General features: G+C 43.3%; 1 protein-coding gene and 1 long non-coding RNA gene across 2 annotated transcripts in view; one reads left to right on the top strand and one right to left on the bottom strand.

The window, feature by feature from the left end:
- The window catches only part of CRB1 (crumbs cell polarity complex component 1), a 92,255-nt gene that overhangs the window by 18,941 nt on the left and 46,223 nt on the right, over positions 1–27,091 (top strand). The window contains exons 2-5 of the mRNA XM_048946527.1: positions 5,370–5,957; positions 13,009–13,204; positions 14,365–14,504; positions 14,810–14,989. Of these exons, the coding sequence (XP_048802484.1) occupies positions 5,370–5,957; positions 13,009–13,204; positions 14,365–14,504; positions 14,810–14,989 (1,104 nt within the window). The remainder of the gene's footprint in view (positions 1–5,369; positions 5,958–13,008; positions 13,205–14,364; positions 14,505–14,809; positions 14,990–27,091) is intronic.
- On the bottom strand, positions 13,314–16,002 carry LOC125693969 (uncharacterized). The gene is made up of 3 exons (XR_007377339.1): positions 15,904–16,002; positions 13,572–13,790; positions 13,314–13,427 (listed from the first exon to the last, which is right to left on the bottom strand). It is a non-coding gene; the product is annotated as an uncharacterized LOC125693969 (long non-coding RNA).

Genomic DNA, 27,091 nt, shown 5'->3' with positions numbered 1-27,091 from the left:
TCCGCACACATCACTACGCAGCTTTGCACTTACAAACTTTAAATCATTTGCTTCCTTACAGACTTCAAAGCGGAGCACAGTAAGCCAGCTGGAGAAAGGAACAAATCTATGAAAGCCTTATGCTTTTTGTCATAGTTTTTGCCCCTGTTCTAGTCCATGTTAAAAAACATCATTTTCTAAATATGCATTTTGTTGCTGGAGGTTTGGCTGTGCAGAAAGGATATGGCATGTCTGATATAATGTGCCTTGATGGCATCTCCTGGTTATCAGACACTACAAGACAAGTGCTTATGGAGACCATGTTGAACTGGGAATCATCAGCATATGCCTATGTGACACACCTGGCCACACCATCTTCCCCATGATTTATCACCATTGTATGTTTGAACAATGAGCTTATACATGTCTTCTTGAAGCCAAAATTTAACCAGGATGTAAAGAAATGAAAATCAAAGATTCTGAATTGGTGACTAACAAAGTGAATGTGAAAATGTTACTTGCATGAAAAGAAATGTTTGTCCTTTGTTACAGATTGTTTTGATGCATTTCTTACACCAAGGGCTTTAAACATATCTAATTTTGACTTGGAAAAAGAAATCATACCTGTGTCACTGCTACAAACATTTGCAGTCACATGTTAAAATCACAGCACCTGTATATATTAATGTGCATCAAAATCATTGCTGTATGCATTTCTCTTATTAAAAATAAAACAAAATAAAATAAGGGGCAATGGAGTGGATAGTAGAATCAAAGGTAAAGAAGATGCCTCCTAGTGGCTTTCAAAAGCAAACACACAGGGACAGAATTTGAACCTGAAGTCAATTTTGCAGTCTGTGTTTTGCAGGGAAGCATGACCATGCTTCCTGCAGCCCCTCTGGGTTCTGGCGCTGTTTCCCTTCTTAGTTTGCTCCATACTTGCTTCCAAGGTGTATGCTTTTGCCTTTTTTTTTTTTTTTTTTTTTTTTTTTTGGAAAGCTGTGAATGCAGGTGAATGCAGCTGCAAACATTGCTCTCATCTTTCCCTGGTTCACAAGACAAGTTTGGAAACATACGGCTTTGTATCCCAAGCCATATGCTGAGAATGTCCCCAGCTTTATTGAAGATCCTAAAGCACTGCAAGCAGAAAAGGCACTGATTTTATCCCCAGCATCTAGTTAAAATTGTTTTAGATTTTGAGCACTCCTGATTATCTCTGTTTTTTGCCTCTGAAAAAATAATAGAAAAGCTGATCCGAAGCTGGCTGCTGGGTTCCCCCCATCATGTACTGAAGTTGTTCATCACCTGCCCACATATCCCCATGCCCTTGTATGAAGGAATCCAGCACTATTGTGTTAAGAATAAATTCTGCTACATGAATTAAACTAAAAAAAGGTTTTCATTACTTGGCCACAGACTTGAATTGCACACCCATCTTTACTCTTCTCCAGACTTAGGAGACAAGGACTTGCAGATACATTTTGAAACCGTGAAAGAGAAATGTTACATTCAGCAGTGTGTACAGCAGCAGAGATTGCACAGCAGCAATAAACTCAGTTTCTTATCAATGCTAACATCGTTTAGGATAGAAGTGAAGAGGAGCTTTGAGAAGAAAACATTTATCTCATTTTGGAGATGATTGGTTTACCTGTTGCTGACAACAGCTCACCAGCTGATGGGCTGCAGCCACCCCTCTCTCACACTAGTTGGACAGTGTGCCAAGCCAGTGCCTTTGAGAGAACACACCTTGCTGTGGCAGTACAGCCTGCTAGAACACACAGCAAACAGACAAGCAAGTCTGGGCTGGCACAACAAGAATAAGATGGCAAGGAAAAATGACAGCAAATGGTAGCATCCTTTGTTCCTGGGGAGCAGCACAAATCAGCAAGCATGAGCTTGCAGAAGTGATCAGCACAGAGACACTCATGTAAATAACATGCACTGTAATTTGAATCACAAATAGCTTCAATCTTAAAGTGCTTCCTAAACAACATTTTAAAATAGGCGTAAGAATAACAACTGAATAGCATTACAATATGGAATACTTCTCCTTCAGATATGTTATTAATTTACTTTTCTTGGGTTTTGGATACAAATGTATCTGAAACATTTTCAATATAAAATAGAACATTTCAATTAACTGCCCTTTTTCTTTCGTGCCTGTGTGTGGTGGCGGTTACCATGGTTATAACCATGATTCAAGATTTAAAGCCTGAAAGCGGTTTCTATAACAACATGCTAGGACATTTTGGACACACAGCTGAAGTCAGGATTAACTCTTTATGGCCACAGTGACAAGCTCCTGCTTGTTTGTTACAGGTTCCCTCCTACTTTCCCAAGGTATGCTTTCTCACTGAGCAGATGGAGCCATAATTCTAACCATGGATAGCACAGGGGAAGTCCTAGAGAGTGGCATTTCCATCCCCAATGAAGTTTGACAAGGAGAAACAGTATCACGGTATCTACAGGCTGCTCATTGCTTTCAATTATTAGGACAGCAGACAAGCATATTGGGAGATGGGCTGCATAGGGATGCAATAATGTCAGTGCAATGTTTTGGAAGTTCGAGATTTCAGTTTGTAAATCAGAACTGTGTGGAAAGAAAAAAAGTGATCTACTCACAATCTTGATGGAAATGCTATTTTGAGGGCTAAAACAGCCCCCTTACCTAGCAGTGCTTAATCCACAATGGCATGTTTTTATGTCCTTTTCTTCAATATTTGCCAAATGCTGATCCTTGAATGGCATCTCTGCTTTTCAGTCTACAATGAATGTATGTGAACCCAAACTCTTACTCTTTAGATTATGCAGATGCATTCACCTCACTGTTAGTTCTTCAAGATTTAATATATATGCGTATCCACAATTTTCTAAGACTATCCTTGCAAGCAAGTTATTGTCATTGTGAACTGTATTTTCCATTTTACAGTACACTGTGCATAAATGAAGATATGCTGAGTTACACCAGAGCCAAGTGCTATTCTATGCAGCACTCAATGCTTTGAGATACATTTAAATATTTCTAGTTACAAGCTAACTACTTCAACGCCGCACTGAAGTTGTAGATCTTGATATTTCATCAAAAGATTAGTTTTAAAATCTCAAGGACAAATTTTAAACAAGAAAACAATACAAATATGTTCATCCAGACATCGAACTATCTGAGCTCTTGCTACCCTCATGTTATATTCGAAACTTCTTTCTAAAAAACAGTCCTCCTCAAAGCCCAAAGCACAGTAAAAGTATTGTTGATGACTATGGACATCAAGAAGTTACCATCTCCTCGTAGTATTTTTGTTTTCCTCCTTAGAAAATTGACTGCCTCTGTTAAGAAGCTCAGAAAAATCTCTGCAGCGTATGTAAAAAAGGCCCTGAAGCTGTTAGTGCTGAGAGCCTCTGTACAGCTTTAGAGTCCTCCCTTCAGGGAAGAAAAGGCACATTTGAAGAACAGCCTTGCGAATCACAAGGAGCCCCCAGGCATGATGAGATGATTAGTGATGATCAGCAAAGTGCAGGCACAACCGCACTGAAGTGAACCCAAACTCATACCAGTGTGATTGGTGGTGATTGAAATCTGATTTTAAATGACACTGCTGATTAACATGTTTCACTAACTTGTGGGAAGAGTCACCTGCAGGAAGAACAAACCTTTGCTGAAAGACATTTCTGCCAAAAACAGATCAACATAGTTTGCAAGGTTTTGTTGATGCAGACTGAATGGCTGATTGCTAATCTGATTCACAGAATAGGGAAAACTGGTGATTTACTTTAAATTGCACCAATTTAAGAAAGCAGAATATTTTGAAAAGCATGCCAGAAGATTCTAGCTTTGATTCAAACAGAACCTAGAAAAAACTCCATCCAATCCTCAGGAAAGATGTGATATCAGGCTCCTCAGAATCACTTGCTTAACTGAAGAGCATTAGTCTCCTTGACAGGAGAGTAAGGAGCCAAATAGTTTCAGCTTTCTCACAACTCCTGCCCTACTTATTTTACCTTTCCCCCTAACTTAATTTTGCCCTACTGTGTTCATTTCCATGCAGTTCCAACATCCCAAACCACTCTGTATTACATCATAGAATCATTGCCACAGGATGTGCTCAAGAAACATTTAGACGCTGCACTAAGGTAGATGGCTTAGTGGGTGGTAGGTGGATAGTTGGACTTGATGATCTTGGAGTTCTTTTCCAACCTCGGGGATTCTATAATTCTATGATTCCTACAGTTTCTGTTGTCTAAGGAAAGAGCTGGGGAAAAAAAAAAATCAAAGAGCAAAATCGTGCTTTTAAAGTACTGACTGGTATACGAAAAATTGAGGTTATATTATCAAGAGCATCACTAACTTAAGTAAACTTATTCAAGAGAAAGAAGAAACTTTCTTTGTCTTTCCCAGCATTTCTTACATTTAATAACTCCAATATTTCTAAAAGATGGAAAGTACTGACACGTTTCTGGCAGTACTGGCGGTTTCCCAGTAGATGGCAAGCTTTACTGCAAGGAATTTTACTGCCAAATGCCTCAGCTACATGAAAAGGATTTAATCGGTGAAATGCTTGGCACAAATTCCTCTAGTAATTAGATTAATGTATCAATGTTTATGAAGAGACTGATAATTAACTCAAGTGTCAGTCAACGTAAATCCAAAGTGATCAGCATTTGGTTTCTATTTTTCGGATGCAACATACAAATTTTAAGAAAGTCTGTCAGAACAAGTCACAGCCAAAGTGATCTTAATTGCATAAGAATGAAAATGACTTTTCTGCCTACCAGAGCCATCACACGTCAGGCTTTCCTGATTAACCTCGTGCAACTTTATTAAAAAACAAGCCTTTACCAAAACATTTATTTCCCTTACAACCCCTTCTGCAAAAGCAGTGGAAAATATTCTTCAATTATTTGCTCAGAGTCAGACTTCACATCAGACACCATCACAGCCTGCCACATCACATCACAGAGCACAGGGGTGTTTGTTTCCGCATGTTTTTATCTTCTTCCTCTGCTGTTTCCGTGTGGCTCTCAGTAGCACTAGGTTTCCAAATCCATCCTTCCACATCACTCCATAACAGCAAGGAAACTGAGTGTCCACAGGGGAGATAGGGAGGTGCTCTAAACAACCTGTTTGTCACAGGGGGGAAAACAGCTGGAAAATAGATTCTTGAACTATGAATCCAAGCTTCAAGGATTTTCTGAAGCACACATGATTTAGTAACATGACCTTTGTTAAAAAATAGTAATAATCATAGGATGCCATTGTAAACTTCATACCACTCAGTTTGATAATTGCATAGCCGTTGATGACCACCTCTACAAGATATAGATTTGTGTAAGACTTGCAGTTCTTTCTGGTTTACTGGAGAATTCCCTCAGGACCTTTTTTCTTTCCTTTCTAGAGTCACTTCCCATGAGAAATGATTCCAGGTGCCCACCAAACTCCTGCCAAAAGAACTCCACATGCATTACTGGTCACAGAGACAATATTTGCCGTTGTGCGGACATGTCACTTGAGGAACGCTTGGAGGAACTCTGCAATGACACCTCTGATCCTTGCTCCTCAAGCCCTTGTCTTCAAAATGCTACCTGTTCAAGTTCTGCTGGAAACCTCAATTTCACTTGCGAGTGCCCAGATGGGTACAATGGGACCACTTGTGAAATAGCCATCAGTATGTGTGACAGCAACCCCTGCGAACATGGAGGCACGTGCCTCGATGGCCTGGCCAGGCCCACCTGCCTCTGTCGCACAGGATTCACAGGTACACGCTGTGAAATGGATGTTGATGAGTGCAGCTCGGAACCCTGCCACAACGGAGCGGTGTGCAGGGATGGGATTGGTGAATACTCCTGCTACTGTGTCCCAGGCTACCAAGGCAAGCACTGTGACCTGGAGGTGAATGAATGCGTGTCAGACCCATGCCTGAATGGGGCAACGTGTCTTAACCTTATAGGGAGGTATTACTGCATCTGTCCACTTGGGTACACAGGTAAGCACTGTTTTAAACAACCATTTATTTGTGTCGTGGAGAACTACCATACTCCATGTTCTAAGATCTATTCCTATACAAATGCACACAGACACACATTTAGTCATACCTATCTTACTACATGGCCTTCAGCCTCAGCACCAGCGACTGCATCTTACAGGCTAAACCTTATCATAGTTGACTAGTGATATTGCATAAAGAAATTTCACATCTTCTACAAGCTACAGAGCACTCTAACAAACATTAAACTGTGTCACAGCCCCAGTGAACTTTTGTTTTAACAGAAATATTCTCAAAATACAAGTCCTTTTTCATCCACAAACAAAACTTATGTTTGACAGTGATAAAACTAGACTTAATTAGACTTGGTTGATTTGCTAATTACAACAAAGAGTATTCTTAAAATTAGGCATTTGCTTTGTGGGAGCCTTTTAAAACATTCTTCTTTCATTTTCCCCTGTTTTCTAAACAAAGGTATCTTTTTCAGCAACTTCCAAAAACATCCAATTCAGACTTTCTTTCTCTTCTAATGGATTTCCCTTTTCCACCCTCGCTAACAGGCCTCTTTCTCTTCTTCTATTTTACTGGACCTCAAGGCCAAATAGATTATTCTATCACTTTCCCTCAACATCAATGCTCAGAATGGCTATGCCTTTCTGGTTTCATTCTGGTAAGTTTTCCTAAGCTATATGTCCTACTGATGTCACATATTATAACTCAAATTTTCCCCTTCTATTATTTTTTGATTTAGTCTGGCTGAATCCACAGATAGACTTCTTTTCTTTTTGCCAGAGGAAAAGTTTCCAAAACTCATTTCAGGCTTCTTTTCTGAGGAGGAAAGCAGCAATATTGCAGTGAGTTCCAGGCATTCAAAAAAAAGTATGCCTTCCTCTATAGATTACATCTGCTGACCACTTCACTTGATATAGAAAATTGCAGCTGGACATTCTAGAAGAATGGACATTTGTCAAGAAGGAAGTTTATCAGTTTGAATCAAGAAACAATTATCCTTAGACACAATTCTTACTGTTCAGATTTTTAGCAGTTCGAAGTTGATGAAATTTTGCATGGCCATATAGTGGCCTTCCCAGTTGAGTGAGAAAGCTTGGTATCAGTGTGAGCTATGAGCAATGCCGAAAGACAGGCAGACAGAAAGACAGGCAGAATACAAAAGCCTAGAAAGGTTTGCAGGATCAGAAATGGGCAAGAAAGTGAGGACTAGGATAAAAATGTCCTGCTGACAGAGAAAAATAGATATTTTACAGCCAAATTTTAGCTTTCCAAACAGAATCAGGAAAATCAAAAAAGTGCCACTACATCTGCAACAGCCATCCCTCCCCGTGCCCATAAGTCATACATATCCTGAACTCACCACTTACCTTATGTAGACTTAACCTTGACTAATTGTATTGACTTTCTCGCCCCTGCCTTACCAGAAACAGAGGATTCATGTGGAACTACAACATCACAGAAGTTTACACAGAAGAAAAAGTGTGACTAGGTTCCCAAACCTGGTGTGATCAGGTTTGGGAGAAATTCCCATTTTATCTGGTCCCATTTTTAAGGTTTCGGTGTGATTTTTCTTGCCTACTTCCTCTACTGGAGAGCACAAAAAAGCTGCAGGGGGCTGTTCCCTTCAAATTTCAAAGATGAATTCACAGATAGGATAGCAAGAGAGTGCACAGTGAATCATTAAAGAGCAAAAAGGGGATGTGTTTTAGCAATAGATTGCCAACTAGGTAAACAAAGAAAAAAAGAATCACACAGCAAAAGAAAGGGAAAAAGAATAGCTCTTGCTCCAAGTGATTCAAATGAATAAGAAATAAGAGATGCGGTTTACAGCTCCATCCCAAAATCCCCATGCAGGAAGGGAAGTCAGAGGTAAAAAGCAGCTTTCCAGCTCTGACGCAGCTCTTGTTGGAAGCCGGCCCTCAGTTAGCATCCCTCGTGAGCAGGGTGAATGTTGTTTGAAGGAAGCTTGTTACCTTCCTGCCACCCTGCTGCTACCAGCGGGTGTCCGAGCCCAGGCCAGGCGAGGGGAAAACTGCATAACCAGGGGAAAGCAGGAGGAAGGAGAAGCCTATTAACAATCAGCATGGCTACTCTGCAATGATTAGACTCAGCCCAGACCTCCTGTGGTATTCAGGAAACTGTATTTGTTTAACCTGTGCTGTCAGTGAGGCCCAGGCCTGGATTCGTAGACCAAGAACTCAGCTTGAGAGACAGAATCTATACCTTAGAGACAGAGGGAGAAAACATAATAAAATAATAAAAGCCCAGACAGAGAAGTAAAGATTTAGACCAAAATAAACTGCTGGAGGGAGCTCATCCTGCTGGAGTTGCCCTGCTTTCATCAGAAAATTCTGCAGGTTTCCAGGTGGATGCTGTTAGGTCTTGCCAAAAACAAGCAGAGTCACTCTGAGTGCAGAGCACTCAGAATAAGCAGAGTTAGGAGATTAGAGAGCCAAGGAAGGAAAAGATGTCTAAAACACAAAGGAGAAGGAGCTGCAGTGCTTTGACACATGGCTCTGACATCCCTCTCAGCAGCTCAGAGATGAATCACCACTGCTCCATACAGAAGTGGCAGGCTGCTCCTTTAGCAGTAAAACAGCAGCTTTTAAAGGCTACTTAACCAAATGATTTATCAGAAGCACTCTTTTTTGTTGTTTTCTGCACCTTGCTGTGAGTTGTGCTAAATGCACAAGCCAGGGGGATTATTGGATGAAAGCCCCGAGGTGTCCCCACTGGTAATAAAAACCCTCATTTACTCCACCGGGGGATCTTGCCAACCATTAGTATCCCAGCCTGACACCATGAATTACTGCGGGAAGTCATCCAGCCTCATCTCATTTCCCTAAGATGTTAAAAAGGTGATATCTCCTGATATGGAGGTAGAGAATGCACAGTAAATTCTACAGCAGTAATGTTAACCAAATGCCTGAGTTACAGGCTGCAGTTGCTACTTGCTTCGTGGACTACGACTGGTATTCTGTACAATTGCTATGCTGCAGCACTTCCTAAAATAGCTGAGAAATGTCACACATAATTCTTACACAAATGGAAGAGGTTAGAACGCACCAAGAGCCCAAGACTGGAAAATTTAGCATGAAATCTGCAGTTTCTATGATAATGTTCTACATGTGTGAAATTATTTACAAGACATGTGTCATGCAGCTGTTAAATAATGAAGCCCAATTGCCTCGTCGAAGTTTTGCTGGCTACCTTAATCAAATGCCTCTTTCCCTCCATTGGCCTAATTACACTTGCTTTAATTCACCCCAGCAGAGCCGGGCGATGGCGCCTCTTGGCTGCCCACAGCCGGGGATGCTAATTACCAAGCTGCACTCCGCTTGAGGAAGCCAGTCCTCTCAAATGCTTTGCTGCGAACTACCCAGGACCTCTGACTGCTCCAAAAACCAGCCCGAGCCCAAGACAGTCCCCTTTAGCATAGGGAATGTGCTTCAGGGTCGGACGAGATAGGTACAACAGACTACATCCATTCTTCGTGCAATAACTTTTACTATGACGCAACTGAAACAGACTCTGTACAATACGAGGAAATTATTAACTGATGAATCCTAGTTCTCACTCAGTATTCTTAGCAGTAAATATGCACCATGCAAATATTTACACCAGATGCACTGTATGCCTTAGGCACTAAAAGAAACACTCCCAAAGCCTTTAGGCACCCAGTTGTCAGACTACCAGCATGGAACATCTATCCCACAAGCTGGTTGTTGGTACAAATCATCACACTGCTACTCAAACCGGTGCCATGCCAAAAAACATAGGAAAACTGCTAAGTGGCAAAAAAATCTTGTTGAATCAAACTGCCACTGCTGCTGTCCTTGTGCCTGCCTGCGCTCAGCCTCGTTGTGCCGAAACATCACTTCACACCTCACCCCATAAAACCAAACACTTCCTTCCAAGTAGGGATTCTTCTATGAGTTCTGCTGAAGGGAAGGTGCGAGCTCTTTGCCTGCTCTTTTAAATCTAGTGATTAGGAAAAACAGGAAGGCTATCTAACACACCCCATCTGGGTGGTGGGACACAACCTCACTCCATACAGATAGAAGAATTCCAGGAAGCCCTCCCCTTCCCAGGGTGCCTGAGCTCCACAATGCAGCACAGGAGGGGAGAGGGCCTGGAGTCCTCCCTTTGGTCTGCACAGGGCCCACACATCCCTCTGTCCAACCCTGTCCACAGGCAGTGAGTTGGAAATAGGGGCCACACGCCTTTCACCTTCACCTGCTTTTTTTTTTATTATTATTATCAAAGAAGAGCATTGCAGGACTTAGCTAGAAAGCAAGGCAGAATAAAGTAACTGAAGAAACCACAAAACTTATAAACATCACTTATATCCATCTTCCAATCCCAAGCACTGGTGTGGCTAGGTACACATGGCACTGCCACCCCTCTCTAACTCCTAGCTCTGTAGAGTGGCCAAGGAATGCCTGGCACTGCCCTCCTTTCCTGCCTTCTGGCACATGATGTTTGGCATTCAGCATATTCATGACAAAACATGAGACTGAGGTGCAAACGCAGATCCAATCTTTTCATCTCTCTTCCTCGCATCTGAGAAAATCTGACAGCAGACTCGCCTGGGCTGGGAAGGAATCCCCGTTCGTGCGGCACATCACATCGGCTGGGCACATCAGGGAGGGAAGTTTTCTTCTGAGGCAGCATTGCCGAAGGCAGGTTGCTGGGCTGATAGATTAAAAGACGTGAAGCACAAAACAGCGTTGAGCTCTCCTGCTAATCGCCACGGTCTGAAAGCCGGCCGGGCCGCGGCTCCGCTGAGCGGGGCTTGTTTTGTCACATGGCTCGCAGTGCTTGCTGTGAGCTGTTAACATGCTCTGGCAGATTTACGGTCACTAGACACACTTCTGCAAACACATTGCTTACAATTACAGTGGATTCACAGGGCAATGACTGCAGAGGGATCGCTCACTATGTCTGGATGCGATGCGCATTACCATAAATCCACGCAGGATCACTGCGGTGCTCCCACTGGCAGCCAAATCCCCGAGGCACAGGCTGGGGGTACAGACTGGGAACATTACCTATCTCACGCTTTATGTGCGGCCTCAAGAAGTTTTAAGAGTACATTTCATAAAATTGTGGTAATAGTGCTTTGTAACTACCCAGGAAGATTTAAAAAGTGCATGTATTTTGATGAGAATTAAGTTTAAACGCAGTGAAAATAGTTATGAGCTAACACCTTCCCAATTTGTCTTGATATTTTAAGATATTTTCAGATATTTATCCATTCTATGGATTTTTATTCTTTTTTAGATGAGCATGTTACATTCAGAGGGACAAAATAAATCAGATATCAAGAAACAGTGCTAAATAACAGTAATATCAGTGTTTTCAGAAGAAACAAAAAGTTCCTAGTTAAACGTACTAATTTCAGAACAGTACAGGAAAAGCAGCATCAGGAAAGAGCTAAAGATGAGCTCTTAAATGAACTGCTAAGATAGTCTCAATAAACAACCTGTGTTCATTGCATCTTTTGGAAGCCTGCCCTTCACTTGAGAGGGATGAAGTTCCAGCCCCCAGAAAGGGCCCAAAGTCCCTGCAGTTTCTCCCCTGCTTAACATTCCCTCCCAGTCAGGAAATGCCCTTGAGAACTGTTCACAATATTGCTCCTCCTTTGCTGCTGAAGGACAGACAGGCAGGTCAGCTTAAAAGCAGCTTTTTCACTACGATGTGCCAATGTATTTTGAGGTTGATATGGCTGCTAAAATAAGCTGACTTGGCAGGTGGAAGTTATTAAAATAAAAATCATTTCTTTTTACCCAGTGCATGAAATAAGTAGATAAACATGCAGAATGCTGGAATGACCGAAGTGGGAAATGCAGGACATTAACAGTCCTTTTTTTTTTTTTAATCTCCTGAACTATAGTAGAGATAAGGAAAAGGAGCATGCATGTAACCTGCCAGCAGTCATCAAGAGCTGTGAACTGCCATTAGCACTGCTGCGTTCTCATCGGTTATCTCCGCAGAGGAGCTCCAGGACCCCAGCCTTCCCAGCACCTAAGGCTGGGCTGTTTGCACCTTACTATGAGGAGCAAACACACACTAAGCATCAAAGCACAGCTGACCAGTCAGTAATCTTGGGTTCAGCTACTTGTGCAGCTTTGATGATATTAAGTTGCTAATCACATAAATATGATAGTAGCATAGTAGGTGTGAATGAGCAAAAATTTGTTTAACTTGTTTCTGTGTTTGTGCTAACAATAAAAGGCCTGCTCTTGTGAATTATCACAGAATCACAGAATGGCCAGGGTTGAAAGGGACGTCAAGGATCATGAATCTCCATCCCCTCTGCTACATGCAGGGCCACCAACCTCTACATTTAATACCAGGCTGCCCAGGGCCCCATCCAATCTGGCCTTGAACACCTCTAGGGATGGGGCATCCACAACCTCTCTGGGCAGCCTGTTCCAGCACCTCACCACTCTCAGAGTAAAGAACTTCCCCCTGACATCCAACCCAAATCTTTCCTCCCTCAGCTTAAAGCCATTTCCCCTTGTCCTGTTGTTATCTAGCCTTTCAAAGAGTTGACTCCCTTCCTGTTTGTAGGCTCCCTTTAGGTACTAGAAAGCTGCAATCAGGTCACCCTGCAGCGTTTTTTTCTCCAGACTGAACAAGGCAGCTCCCTCAGCCTGTCTTCGTAAGGGAGGTGCTCAAGTGGCTCTCCTTTGGACCCTCTCCAACAGCTCCTTGTACTGGGGGTTCCAGACCTGGACACAGTACTTCAGATGGGGCCTCACTAGAGCAGAGTAGAGGTGGACATACACCTCCCTGTATTTGCTGGCCACCCCTCTTCTGATGGAGCCCAGGATACCATTCACTTTCCAAGCTAATTTCAGGTTTTGGTGAATTCCCCCAAGCCTTGCAAAAACAAAAACAAAACGCCGCACACTAAAACACTTCCACGTGAAAACTGCCGTTTCTTGGGAGAAATGACCAACCAACCACACACCAAAACAACAAATCAGCACGTGAGCCTCGTGCTAACCCTGCTCCCGCCCTCTCCCCGCAGGCGCCAACTGCGAGCTGGATGTGGACGAGTGCCAGTCGCTGCCGTGCCAGAACGGCGCCACCTGCCGCGACGCTCCGGCCGCCTTCTCCTGCTCGTGCCCGCCCGGTTTCCGCGGCGCCCTCTGCCAGACGGACGTGGACGAGTGCGCCAGCAGCCCCTGCCTGCACGGAGCGCGCTGCGCCGACCTGCCCGGGGGGTGCGCGTGGGGACGCGCGGAGAGCGGGGAGGAGTGGGGTGGGTCAGGGGAGGTGACCGCGCAGCCCTTTGCTCACTCTCCTCTCCCCTCCCCTCGCTGGCAGGGCGGCAAGAAGTTAAAATGCCCTTGGCTCTGCGCGGCACTGCTCAGCGACAGCTAAGGCATCTGCGCGTTACCAACAGTGCTGCTGTCCTACAGCCGCAACACAGCGTCGTGCCAGGCACTATGAAGAAGAAGAAAAAAAAATCAATGATCTCCCAGCTGAAACCAGAACAAAACGGAATCTGCGAACAGCAGATAGGCAGAAACATTGGAGAAGAGGCAAACTGATCAGAGTAGCCATAGCAATTAGGTTCTGTTAGCCTACCTGTCTGATACTTAACAGGCATGTAGAGCAACAGCTCCTGATGCAAAACTACCTGCAGTCAATTCACAAAAGTGTAGTAAATGAAGAGAATTCAGGGCAAGGAAGCTGCTTCACCCAACGTGACCAGAAGTTCACCCTGCACAGAAGTTCAGCACAGCCTAGGCAGCCGGAGCTCTGGTTTGCCTGTGTTCATTGGGATCAGCATATGATTTTTAAAGCCTGAAAATGTAATGATGAGGATGTGAATCAGAAAAATAACTTTCATATTGATACATTTTATATCTTAGATCCGAATGCTACCTGGACTGTGTCACCTCTAAATTTAAGCACAATCCACACACAAGTGACACGCTGCCCTGCTATATGTTTTTGCCTACTTACACTTAAACAGGACACTGAAAAGTTTGTACTTGACTGCCAGACCCAGGGGCCAACAGATCCCAGGCACTTCATCAAATCCAGCATGCAGCTCCCTTGATGCATTTACTGCAGGTCTGAGATTTAGGTACTAAACACAGAAATTACCAAAGTATACTCTTGCCTGTTGCTCAGGAAGATTCCCCATGATTTCAGATGCACAATTTCTAGTATTTGTATATATTACCCAGTTTGTTCATGTCTAAACCCATAGCAACAGCGTTGCTATCAAAAAGAAGCTAACATTACTGTTACTATTGGAACTACACCAGTAATTGACACTTCTGTATTAAAACCTAAGAAAAGCATGCGAGCTCTGGGCATGTTTGGGAACAGAGACTGGGCTCCTGCAGTGACTGCCTTTTCCTGTGTACAGGTACAGCTGCAACTGCACTGGCACCGGGTTCATGGGCCTGCACTGTGAGACCCATGTACCCCCGTGCTGGTCACAGCCGTGCTACAACAACGCCACATGTGAGGACAGTGCTGATGGAGTCATCTGTCACTGCTGGCCAGGTAAGCCCCAGGTTCTCCTGTAATACCCCCTTATCCCTCTCAGTTAGAAAAGTTCATCTTTTTTGCAGATATAAAGCGTGAAGCCACATGGCCATAAAAGCCATCCACGAGCTCAGTGCCCGCTGGGCTCCGTTCCTCACCGCGAGCCTGGGGGAGGTGCTTGCCCTGCCTAGAGCTGTGGGGCTAGAACAGGCTGCCCGGTGAGGTGGTGGGGTCATTGTCCCTTTAGGCGTTCAAGAACCGAGGAGAAGTGGCACTGAGGGACCTGACCGGTGGGTCTTTTCCTTCTCTGCTCGCCTTTGCAGGCTACACCGGCTCCCACTGCGAGACCGACATCAGCGAGTGCAGCAGCGCGCCGTGCACCTCGGGCCGCTGCGTAGAGCGCTCCTGGGCGGCCCGCTACGGCCACGAGCCCGAGCTGCCGCCGCCCTTCCGCCACGACCGCGCCGAGGGCTACGTGTGCGTCTGCCCGCCGGGCGTCCGCGGTGAGCGCTGCGAGATGGGGAGCCGGGGCGGGAGGTGCGGGACGCGTGTCCAGGCGGCGCGGGGGTCCCTCTGGCGGCCGTTCCATGGGGCTGTGGGACTGTTGTTGGTAACCACGTTTGGGTTAAAACATGAACTTCTGTTAGCAGCACAAGTTTTAAACTCAGTGTGCACGGTTGCTGTGTCGTATGCGTGGAAAACAAAACAAAACAAAAAAAAACCAAAAAAAACCCAAAGAAACAAGCAATAACCAGAGAACAATTACCGAGTGGTGGTGCCCGGGACCCAGTGTTCTCATCCCTGCACTCCTCCCAACACTCTACAGAGATGCACTAGGACTGCAAGGAACATTTCTCCCTGGGAGCATAACACCCAGTTTCTTATAAACGCAGCCTGTTATGTGGTGATATGCTACAGCTGATATTAAAAATAAATGGTGCGTACAGCCATGCTCCTAAGAAGAGAGACTCAATCCTACAAATGACGACTTGCTGAGGTCTAACACAGCTGTACTGTTCAGCACAGCCACTAACACGCTGGCTTTGAGTTGTGCAACTCTGGGCCTAAAGTCTGCTTCTGCCTTTCAGTGCCCTTACTCTAAACAGAAAACATCTGTAGCTAAACTCATGGAACCAGGCTTCCCTTCCTCATTCACTGCCTGCGCAGTTCCCAACCCCTCTGCGTCCCGCTGGCTCGCATCACTGATCGCTGTAGTTCAGCAGACACAGCAGCAGACGAAGAACACAACTCGCATTCGGAAATCCCAACGGCTTTCTCTCCGGAGAGGCAGCGGAGCTCTTGGCTCCGTTCCGCTCCCCCAAGCTGTCCTTCCCCGTCCCGTCACTGCGCGCTGCTGTTGCACCGCTGTTCTGCAGCGCAGCGCGGCGCTCCCAGCCGTGCCGGTTACAGCCGTTACCTCTCCGCGCTCCCCTTTCGACGCTGCTTCGTGCTCTCTGCTTCCTTCCAGCGACGTCCAGCTGCCGGGCTTCTTTTGCTCCCTCTCCTGCTCTTTAACATTTCCCCTGCTCTGTGAGACAGCTGGGGAGGTGGGCCCTTCGTTAGGCTTAGTCCTTTATCCTCCCACGGCCCCATCTATTGCCCTCACCTGCATCGTTCTGGTCTGGTTAGGGTTCCATTGCTTTCAGTCACATTAGGGACTCTCTCGCTCCCCAGGAGTCAATGGACCCACGTGCAGGCAGGCTCTGATCAGTCTGAAAGACAAAGAAGTGTCAGAATCTATTAAATCTATCAGTCTTAAATCCATTTTGTCAATAGCTAACCTTCTAAATCAAGCTGCAAAGCTCTTTGGAGATAGTATTGCTCCAAGTCTTGAGGACTCTGACACTCCTGCTAATGCTTTGTGCAAATGATTTCACCTGAAGCCTTTGTGTAAGTTCAGTTATTGACATCCCTGTTGGATGCTCAGTGTACAATTAATTAGGAAAAACAAACAAATAAACACAAAACAACAACCCCAAAATAATTATTCTTAGCAAACAGTGCACTCAGACAGCTAAGGTCAGGAGCAGCCTTTAATAGAGGTGGCTCTAAAAACTGCTGGTGAAATGCCTTTCATCACCTGGCTGCAAACTGATGTCAGGACAAGGGTAATGTGATAGTGGTCAGCTCACTCGCTGCCTGCATGCATCTGTATGGGTTAGATTTTAAACTGTTTTCTTCCTAACCTCTGTGAAGTATGAGGCACTTGGGTAACAGATATCTGTAGAGAAAACAGCAGCATTGCTCTAGTAGGTGGTGAGCATGCTTGGCACCCTGGGCTGTGCTCTAACAGCTGGACATGACCTGGCTGCTGAAGCTGTGGCTTGAGCTTGTGGGTATCCATGAAGTGGTCACATAGGTGGACTAGTCAGTCTTTGTATGTCCCTTCCAATTTAACTCTTCTATTTCTAAGCAAAAAGCCTGTAAGATGGAATGGAAACATTCACTTCTGATGCTGAAAAGTTCACTTTCTCCAATTATAGCCAAATTTGTGATAAATTAAGCACATTCTAATGGGAGTTAAGGAATACAAAGGTCTGGAGTTGACTGCAGGAGTATGGCAGTAGTATGATTCTGGGTAGCAGATGAATCCCCGATCAGGATTACTGGGTTTATGGGTGCTTATCTCGTGTATACGAACTAAGCCAACTGCCCTTCTGCAAGACAGAAAGTCAGATCCTTTCACCTGGGTATCAGCACATCTCATCGATGCCAAAGTCTTGCATTTCTGCAGCCAAGGGCCAGTTCTTCTGGCCTCCACATCTGAACATCCATATGTGTTTTAGGTGTAAAACTTCAGGTTCCTGCTGAAACAAAGATTTTCTTTAATATATGGCATTCAATATTTTATTATGCTTCCTTCCTCAGTAAAGCATTAACAGAAGATTTTAAGCATACTACGCTGCTCTGAGTATTGTGACGAAATAATAATCCATGTGGTCTGTGTCATGAGGGCCATATCCAGAAGTCGCTGAAATCAGTGGAAAGGTGTCATCACATCTGGGGATGTTTGTCGATTTTTGTAACGAGTATAAAATGGCACCGTTGTCTTATTGGATAAGATGGCACATTACTGTAAGTCAGTTGAAAAACTGGGCTGCAGTCTTCAGCCCCAAGGGCAGGAGATAATGGAGCCTATGTCAGGGATAAAGTATTGCCCCACCCAGCTGGGAGAGGGGAAGAAATACCGTCTGCTATTTCTTGTTGCAGATGGTGATTATTCAGCTGAACTGAAAAATAATCAGTAGACTACTAGAAGTCCTGAGAGGATCAAATCTGCCCCATTTGGTAACTCAAATAACCCATTTGCAACCAGACTTATTCATGCAATTTGATTCTAAGGAACAAAAATCCCGGTGTGGCAAATTTTTCCCAGCCTGTGATTTTTGGAGCCCATTAGATATTTGCCTTGTCCCACATCAAAGACAGAAAATTTGTGAGCAGGTTCTACAAAGGGTTAAAGTTCTCCAGCTCCCTTCTAAGTCAGAGAGTCTGGGGACGCTCGGATTTCAAGAGGTCTCAGTACTCTGCAATAGTAAGCCCAACATTTTTGATATTACCTTGGTCTGCTGGCTCCCTAGCACAGAAGCACTTTTAATAGACTGGGCTTTCATTTAAAAGTCTTGTGATTTGTTACTGCTGGCTACAGGCAGCAGTTATCCTGGAACTTCATCCTTTCATATTGTGCATATATTGTATTGCTCTGGCATCACACTTTTTAAAAAGAGTGTTATTTGAAAGGTCCAGCTTCTCACTTTCCTCATGAAAACATGTGGGAAAGGAGGAGAGCAGAGCTATGAATTTGGTAGTGATGCATTTCACCAGGTTGTAATAAACTTAACACCGTGTCAGAATTAAGGAGTCTTGAACCTGCAGGCTCTGTCAAATGTCACATTCCAGCACTGACTGGAACCCGAGGAGGGAGAGGAAGTAGCATGGGCTGCCAGGGGACGTGCCACCAGCAGGGATGGAGCTGCCTATGTGGCTGTGGGCTGCCAGGGGACGTGCCACCAGCAGGGATGGGGCTGTTCATGCAGCTGAAGTAGCAGTGTGAAGGAGCAAAGCCACCAACCAGTCTGTAGGCGGAGTGCCTACTGCCTGCTGACATGCAGAAATGTGCTGGCTGACGAGGTTCTGATCACTTCTGGTGTGTTGTTATCCACTGTGGGCCAGCTGTGCCAGCAGCACTGCTGCTCACTTTGGCATCGTGAGATCCTAAGTGGGTTTTTTTGGCCTTTTTATTTGTCGTGTTTTCTGTTTTTCCCTTGTAAATCTCCTTGGCCCTTTTCCCAGCATTTTGGACTGCTGCAAGAGAAAATGATACGATCAGACTGGAGTCATATGTGTGTTGAATTTCTGGCATAGATGTGGGGGAAAGAAACTGTCTCCTGGAGCCTGAAGATGAGGCAGATAAATAGCCAGCCAGTACAGTGCAGCCAGAATACTGAACACTCAACTAACTAAAGAAAACCTCAACCTGGACACATGGGACTGGTCTTAAAAATGGTTCATTTAAACTCTCAGTTTGCACAGCCAGGGTGTAAGAGGCACAGGCATACACAGAGCATTAGGCTTCCATTTCCCTGCACATCTTCAGATGCTGCTGCGGGCAGGGCACTCAGCAGGTAATAGGGCTGTCTGTGTCTCAGCCAGACATACTTCTCTAGCCTCCTTTCTATGTGTGACAGTATTACACAAAACATAAATGATGTGAGTCTTCCTAAAAGGAAATCAAGCAGATAAATAGCTGTGTTCTCATCTTGTCCCCAAACTCCAGTGTTTTTCTCTATTTCCTCATCTATCCTTCAGCTGTTCACACCACAGCAGTCAAGCCTTCCTCCATCACAGCAGGTTAATTAACTGTGTTTCATGGGCCATCATCACAGTTTAAAAGGTTATTTTCTCTTTATTCTGGAGACAGAAGACAAGACTATTCAAGGGGCATTCACCAGCTTTCTTTTTCTATGTCCAAGGAAAGGATCAGGAGAAAAAAGAAAATACAAAGAAAAAATGAGACTCTTTTTTCACTGCAAGGAGACAAAAGAAGAGAGAAGCTGGGCTGGCTTGAACTGGAAGGCTTTTTCTTCTCCCTTCCCAATCCTCCTTTGTGAAAATAATCTTTAGGATCCCTCCTAATGCAAAATTCTTCAAGGTCCTAGGGCAAAGGAGACGTCCTTCCTGATTACTGCAGTTCTTTGTCTCTGACAGGGCTTTTCCACTGATCAGGAAGGAAAGCTGTGGGCTGCACCTTCTCCCAGTCTTTTGTGGGCCAAAAATGGATAAAAGCAGTTACGCAAACCTGTTGGCACTACAGCAGGTTAGGTCAGATTCCTGCCTGTGCTGTGGTCAGTGCGCTTGGTCACATCAGCTTTGCTTTATGCCTTGTTAAACAAAGAAATGGTCCTGGAGACCGAGGTGGCACTTTTCTGATGTGGCTCAGAATGGCTTGGCAATGGGGTTGGCAAAGCAGAAAGTCAGCTGGAAGTGCTGATGGAGATGATGGCTGTGCATGCAGGTTTACAGACAGCTGTGGTTGGGTGGGTCACAGCAGCACCCATTTCTTCCAGAGTGAGAAAGTCATGGTCAGCACATGGGTTCTGTGCACTGCATTCGTGATCTCATCCCCAGTACAAAGTCAGGAAGGTACCATTCTGGAATTGTAGAGAGGCTGTAAAGGGAGTGCAAACATACATATTTTCCACCCAGACACAATTCATTCATTCTAACTGTACCATTAGATCGCTTTGAAAGGATCTCTAAAAAGTGAGACCTTTAGGGGGCTTGCTGGCATTGATCAGCTGTGCAGCAAAATGGGGAAATATACTGCCATTTTCTGAGCATGGGAAAGAAGTTCCTGTTTACCTAGACCTAACTGCAGTTCTGCCCCATCTCTGTTCTGGACTGTGAACTCCTTTCTACACTCCTGTGCTCAGAACCATAGGAAGGAGGGATTTTCCCTCTCTACTCCCCATCGACCCCTGCAGCCCCAGCACTACAGGACCAGTGTAGCAGCCCTGTATCAACACAGAATGCCCTCAGGGCCTGGCAGGCACTTGCTGCCTGTGAAAACCCAACAGGGAAAAAGACAATTAGCACTTTAAAGTACTTTTTCAATCTCTCCTAAGTCTCTGATCTTGAAAGAACATTTGGACAGGCTTTAATGATCCTGTCCTCTAATACTTTTTAACCTTTCTTCAATCTACTGCATCCTGGTAAGTAGCTGTTCTCATTTTCATCAGAATTGATCATTTGAGTTTCCCCTCTCCTCTACTTTTGTCACCGAGTTCTTCTATCACCCCTTTTTTCTTGGTGTTTGGAACTGGTCAGGATATTCTCTTGAATCACAGTATGTATCCTTTAGCCCTGTCCTGTGTACAGCTCCAGGGAAAGATGCAGAGCTTTGTAAACAGTTGCAGAATCCAGGACACAGAGCATTCACAGCATCCTCACACCTTGATTCACTATTCATCAAGCTGTTCTCTTTGCAATATGCACTATTCACTTCTCATGTGCTTAGCTTCCCGCCCCAACTCATTGCACATGTGATGTGATGAGCATCTCGCTGGATAGCCCCCAGAAGGAAGTCTGAGGCTGCACTTTCAGATTGCACACAGCACCATACTGGCTGTAAGATGGAAGCATACCTCAAAACATCCACAGCATACTGGAAGTTTGGTTATTATTGGAGAAAGTTATGAATTTGCCGTTCTCCAACCAGTTTCCAATCCAGAACTCATGGGATATTCCTATCTGCAGCTAGTGCTGCCAGTCACTGCAAGAAATACCATTTAGGGCAATCAAGCATAATTTCCACATGCTCCAACCATATATACCACCAAAGCAGCTAAGACTGACTTGTTTACTCACGTCAGCCCTTTCATTATAAACTTCCATCTAGAGATACTTTGTGAAGTACCTTTTTTTTTCCCAAAAATTCATTTTATTACTTAATTTGGCTCTCTGCATGGCAGCAGACTGAGCAGCTGTTTAAATGAAACTGTTTTTGTGATGGTTACTTAGAGATTGTCATAGGATAAAAAATTCTGGTTTAGTGGAAGACTTTGCAGAAAACAGATTGTGTAAGTCTGTACATCATGTTGCTGTCACTTGATCATCTTTCTGCATTTACCTCAATAATCTGCAACTTGGGTTTCACCTCACTGAAGTCTGACCAGTTCCCAAACACAAGCAAATTCATTCGTACAATTTCTGTGAAGTGCGTGAGTATTATCTCCACTTTAGAAATATGGAAAAAAAAAAGGCTACAGTCCAATATGATCATAAGCATTCAAACAATGCATTAAGGATGTATTTGTGTATCAGTATCAGATCCAGCTACCATATTTGATGCTAAGTTGACACTGAAATAGTTTCAGGTTCTAGATACACACTGTGAACTTACCATAGGCACCAGCTATGCAGATGTCCCCCATTAATGAGATAAAATGAAGCTTTGTTGAAAGCTTTAGCTTGTTCCTATTCTTCCTGCCGTAGGAAGGAACCTTTTGGCAGAAGAGTATTTCTACTGGCTGTGATCTATTAATGAATAATCATAGAATCGTAAAGGAAGGAAAGACCACTAAGATCATCAACTATCAGTCCATCTCCACCATACCCACTGTTCCATATCCCTCAGTGCCATATCCACCCTTTTCTTGAACACCTCCAGGGATGGTGACTCCACCACCTCCACGGGCAGACTGCTGGAGCCCAACCACTCTTTCAGAGAATACATTTTTCCTAATATCCAACCTGAACCTCCCAAAATGTTAAAGCTGAACTATCATCATTAAGAAATAAGCTCTGGAACACTTCGTGGCAAAAATTTCCAGAACTAGCCCCAAGATCTGACAATTTGTTTGCAACTCTGAGAGTTATTCTCAGCGCCCTAATATAGTAACGCATATTTTTTCACAAGGAATGAAAACGACTCTCAGAAATAACTCTCCTTGTTGCAAGTTGCATTGGAAATGCAAAAAGATTTCTGCATTATTCAGAAGTGGAAGAACACACAAATATCAAGGGTTTGTCTGTTAGTTATAAGTATAGAAAATGAAGTGCTAGAAAGCATCTACCAATGTTATTTTCTGAACATGTATACAATTTTATACTTTAAAATTTCACAGCTGACCCTTCATTACTATGATCTATTTTCTCTGGTTACACCGATATGTTAAACTGTATAATGTAGTTGGACATGATTGATAGAGCCTGGGAGCAGTGGATATTTTGAAATCTGGCACATCTCTCTGCGTTAAACATTGTTGCACATAAACACTTTCTAGCATGAAGAGCTTTCTTCCTCGAAGGGGAGGAGGAGGGGACGGATGGATTTTCAGCCATAAGCTCCCAGGTCCTGCAGAAAGCATCCTTAGATTTAAGGAATACTTGCAGAAAGTGCTCTTACTTTAAAAAAAAAAAGAAAAAAAAACATATATAGAAATATAGGTAAAGAGAAAAAGACAGTTGTGTATTATTTGGCAGCAGGGATAATGCTTTTCAAGCACTCATTTTTGTGGCACTTATTCCTAATGGGTCATTCTATTATAGGACTGCTAAAAATAGTCCAAATATTCAGTGAGAATTTTCCTTCTGGGGATTTGTGCCTACTTAGTTTCTTTCTGAATACTGAGAATAAACTCTTCCTAGCCTTTTTAATTGGTACATCTCTGATATTTATAGTCTCCAACAAGCCCGTTTAGCCACCTCTTGGGTGAGCTTATGAACTCGCTCAGTTCCATCTTTCCCTGCTGAAGTCCTTGAGTCTCTCCAGCCTTTTTGTTTCTTGCTTGCTTGGCCTGAGCATAACAGGCAATATCTTATGCAGCCTGGAACCAAACGCAGTATTCCTTTTGCCATACCCTTTCTACTACTGAAAACGCAGTAATATTTCCCTGTTACAAACAGAAACTGCCATGTATCTCCTGCTCTGTGTGCTGATAGAATGTAGAATGTTCTACATGTCTTTCACATCACTGGCATTACAGTTAACCCTATATGCTTCCTCAAATGAGGTGTTTCTTGCATACACACATAGCTCCCCTGTGGATGTATGCAGTGTGGAGACAAACACAACCACTACTGAAAGCAGAGTTTCAAGTATGATCTGAGTTATAACTGTGCACAAACTCTGTGAAACTAAAGGAACTGGGCAGACTAAGCTGACAGCAGAACTCCATGCATCCTCCTAAAAATTTGACTCTCCATCTCAGGAACTACTTTTAAGCACTGTATCCTATTGAGAGACATCATTTTGGTCAAATTACACTCAAATTACAAAGTCAAGCAGATGCGCAACTTGTTCTTCAAACTGGAACAAGCTCTAAATCTACATGTATAGTCCTCACTAACCTGGAGGAAGTGTTCAATGAGTAGATAGTACAGAGAAGATCTGTGTTAGGGGACTAATATATTTTACTTCCTCAATATATTCTAATTAAAAGAACATTTAAGGTCAAATGTCAAGTGATAAACAAAATGAACCAATTTAATAGTTCAACGTTTTACTCAATAGATGATTTTGAAAACAGCCTTAATTATTTCACCATTGTGAAACCCGTTAAAATCTAGTTTATTGGAAATACAGTAAATTATACAGCCAAACATTTAAGACATTACTTCTCTTTCCCCCACAACAGAGAAAGTCAAGAGTGACATTAAAGAAGCTGAAGGAGTTCCTTTAGAAATAGCACATGGGCAAGTAATTTTGAATCATATGCTTGTACATGTAACAACATATGCATGTACACATGCATGTATGCACTCGTACACATATATATAATTCTGTAGAGGCATACATTACAGCTCTTCAGAGTACTTCATTGCTCTGCTTAGAGCAAGCCTTTCTTTGATCACTAATTTAAAAGGTCCACAACTTTCATCTTTTCTATTTTGAAGCGCACAGTTTTCTGGCTGGTTTGTTTTGCAGCAAGAATGAAAAATTTGTCTTTACTCCTTTCGTCAAGATTTGCAGCATGCATGTTTATTAACAAGCAGAGTTTATGTTGGTCTTCATAACTAATTAATTATTTTAACTGCATGTCTTCTGACAGTAGGAAATGTGTAATGTTTGCATGCCAAACCTGTATATATTTGATATGCCAGCAATATTGGCCCATATTTGGGAAAAAAATCAAGATGCTTGAGTAAATTTATTTCAGATTAAAGTATGCAGGCTGCCACTGTCTTGCTATGGCATTAATTTTAAATGGTGCAAAACCATCCATCACTTAATTCTTGTCAAGGTCACGGGTTTTATACAGTTTAGCTTTTCTCTTTACATGTTTGTTTTATATGCCTTCGAAACATCGTGTCTTACATGTTAACATCTCCAAACAACTTGTAGCAGCAAGATGGTATTTCGGTCTACCCTCAGTAGAGAACATTATTTGGTAAACTGTTCTATGTACTTCCCACAAAATGTGTAAGTTGCTCTACTATGTGAAAGTATGCAGTTTATTTGAACTAGCATCAGCATTTTAGTACCAGTGTTGCTCTCTGTACTCTGCCTGTACCTCTTAGCCTAAAAGAGACCATGAAATACTGCATATGTGTAGCATCTGCTACACATTAACAAAATACTGGATTTAGTTGGTATTTCAACACAGTCACTAGAGCCTTCTCTGAGAGATGCTATTGCTCAAAGTATCTGTGATGAATCCCATCACGCAAAGTCCACTTAGAGCTGTAAGAGTTATGGAGAGAACAAGCACCTGGGTATTAAATACAGAAAAATAATTTGGTGATGAAGATTAGGGCTACTCTTACTTAAAAATTGCCAGTGTCTTGGAGGATTGGCTTTCACACAAGAGTCACTACATAATTTTTCATCTCAAAGTTCTGGGTTTTGCTGATTGCAGTAGTGGTCCTGCTGATGGAGCTATTTAAGTGAAAGTAGGCAGAGGAATTCCTCTCCTGCTAAAGGTTAAACACTCACCATGAATTCTGCACCCTCCTTTGACAAAAAATACATTTTACCCCAGTGTTGTGCAAAACATTCTTGTTTTCTTCTTTATCCTTAAAACACCAGCAAAAGACTTATAGACCCTTACATAAGGTTCCCATAATTCCAGTGGCCTAAATGAAATCAGTTTTTAAAGCATAAAAGGCACCTCATCTAGGCTCAGAAATGTCAGTAGTAATTACAAACTTTGTTTCCAAATATAATCAATTCTTTATTTATGGTGTGAAACGTTTTTTACCCTTTTGAACTTTCACTATTCTAAGCGAAGCTATATTGTTGGCATGTTCCTTTAGAAGTAATTGCTTCTAGACTGAGAAATTGAATGTCAAGTTCCAACTTGACGTAAATTAAATAGGTTACATTAATAGTCTGGCCCATGGTAGAAGTGAGTGTTTTGGTTCTGGGTTTGACTTCAGGACACGACCCCTTGATCACACAGGTCAGCACAGATGGGAAATATTGAACAGGTACCCTAGGTTGACATGGGAAAGAAAGTGTCTTGTACTGATGTATCACAAACTGTCTGATCCATTAAAAAGAAGCAGTGTCAGACTCCACAGAGAATAAAGCTTTCTTGTCATAGGTCATTATGCTCTTCCAAAAAAAGAAAAGAAAAAAAGAGTGTTTGGAAGGAAAATCACAGTGATGGAAATCCTCAGGGCTGTCATGCACATATAATCTTCTAAACCATCTTGATTTAACACTGACAAGCCTACATACAGGATGAAGGGATTAAAGAATCCAAACATTCTTATTTTTTACACTACAGCCATGTCTCAGATTTCTCACCTGTACCTGTTACATACAACATACAGCATTTTACATTTAAAAGAAGGTTATCACTGTAGCTGGGTCTCACACTTACGTGATCTGGTCTTAAGTAGACTTCTATTGCAGGCAGCCATGCCAGCAAGATCAAGCATTCAATGGTTCTTCAACCATTCATGGATAAAAACCATGTGAAGGTTAGGAGAAGCTTTAATTTTTTCTTTTCTTCATTTCATTTTGAAACTGGAAGTCACCTCTTGAAATAATTTCATGCAACCCTCTTGCTCAAAGTAGGGTAAACTTAGGCACGCTGTATCTGCACTGGGCTCTACTGTGAAGTCTTCTCCATTGCTTTCAGGTATTTATATGCACTGAGAAGATGCCCTGAGCCTTCTCCTCTCTATGATGAACAACCTCTCTCAGCCTTTTCTCAGAGACATATTTTCCAAACCATTAAAGATTGTCATTATATTTTGCTGCACTTGCTCCAGTATTTCCACTTGTTTCTTTATCTGGGGAGCTTGATGTGATCTCACTGTTGCCGAGCAGAGCCAAAGGGTCATCTCCATTACCTGCTGGCAACTCTTGTCCTAATTCTCTTGTTCTAATTAATGTCCTAACAGCCCAGGAGGCTGTTGGTCCTCTTTGCTGCAAGAGTACATTGTTGAATGCCATTCAACTTGTTAGCCAGCACTGCAGCCCCTCAGCCTATGCATGGTTCAGTGCATGAGGCTGCTCCTCAGCAAGTGCAGCGTGTTGTACTTCCCTTCCCTTTGTTGAACTTCTAGAGGTTCTGAGGGTTGACATTTCTTTGGTTTGAGGTTCTTCTGAATGGGAACACAACCGTTTGATGTATCCACCACTCTTCCCGATT

The sequence above is a fragment of the Lagopus muta genome, chromosome 5 (genome assembly GCF_023343835.1).
Source record: "Lagopus muta isolate bLagMut1 chromosome 5, bLagMut1 primary, whole genome shotgun sequence".
Lineage (NCBI taxonomy): Eukaryota > Metazoa > Chordata > Aves > Galliformes > Phasianidae > Lagopus > Lagopus muta.
Note: the sequence above shows the minus strand (reverse complement) of the source record. Positions and strands in the feature narration are given on the sequence as shown.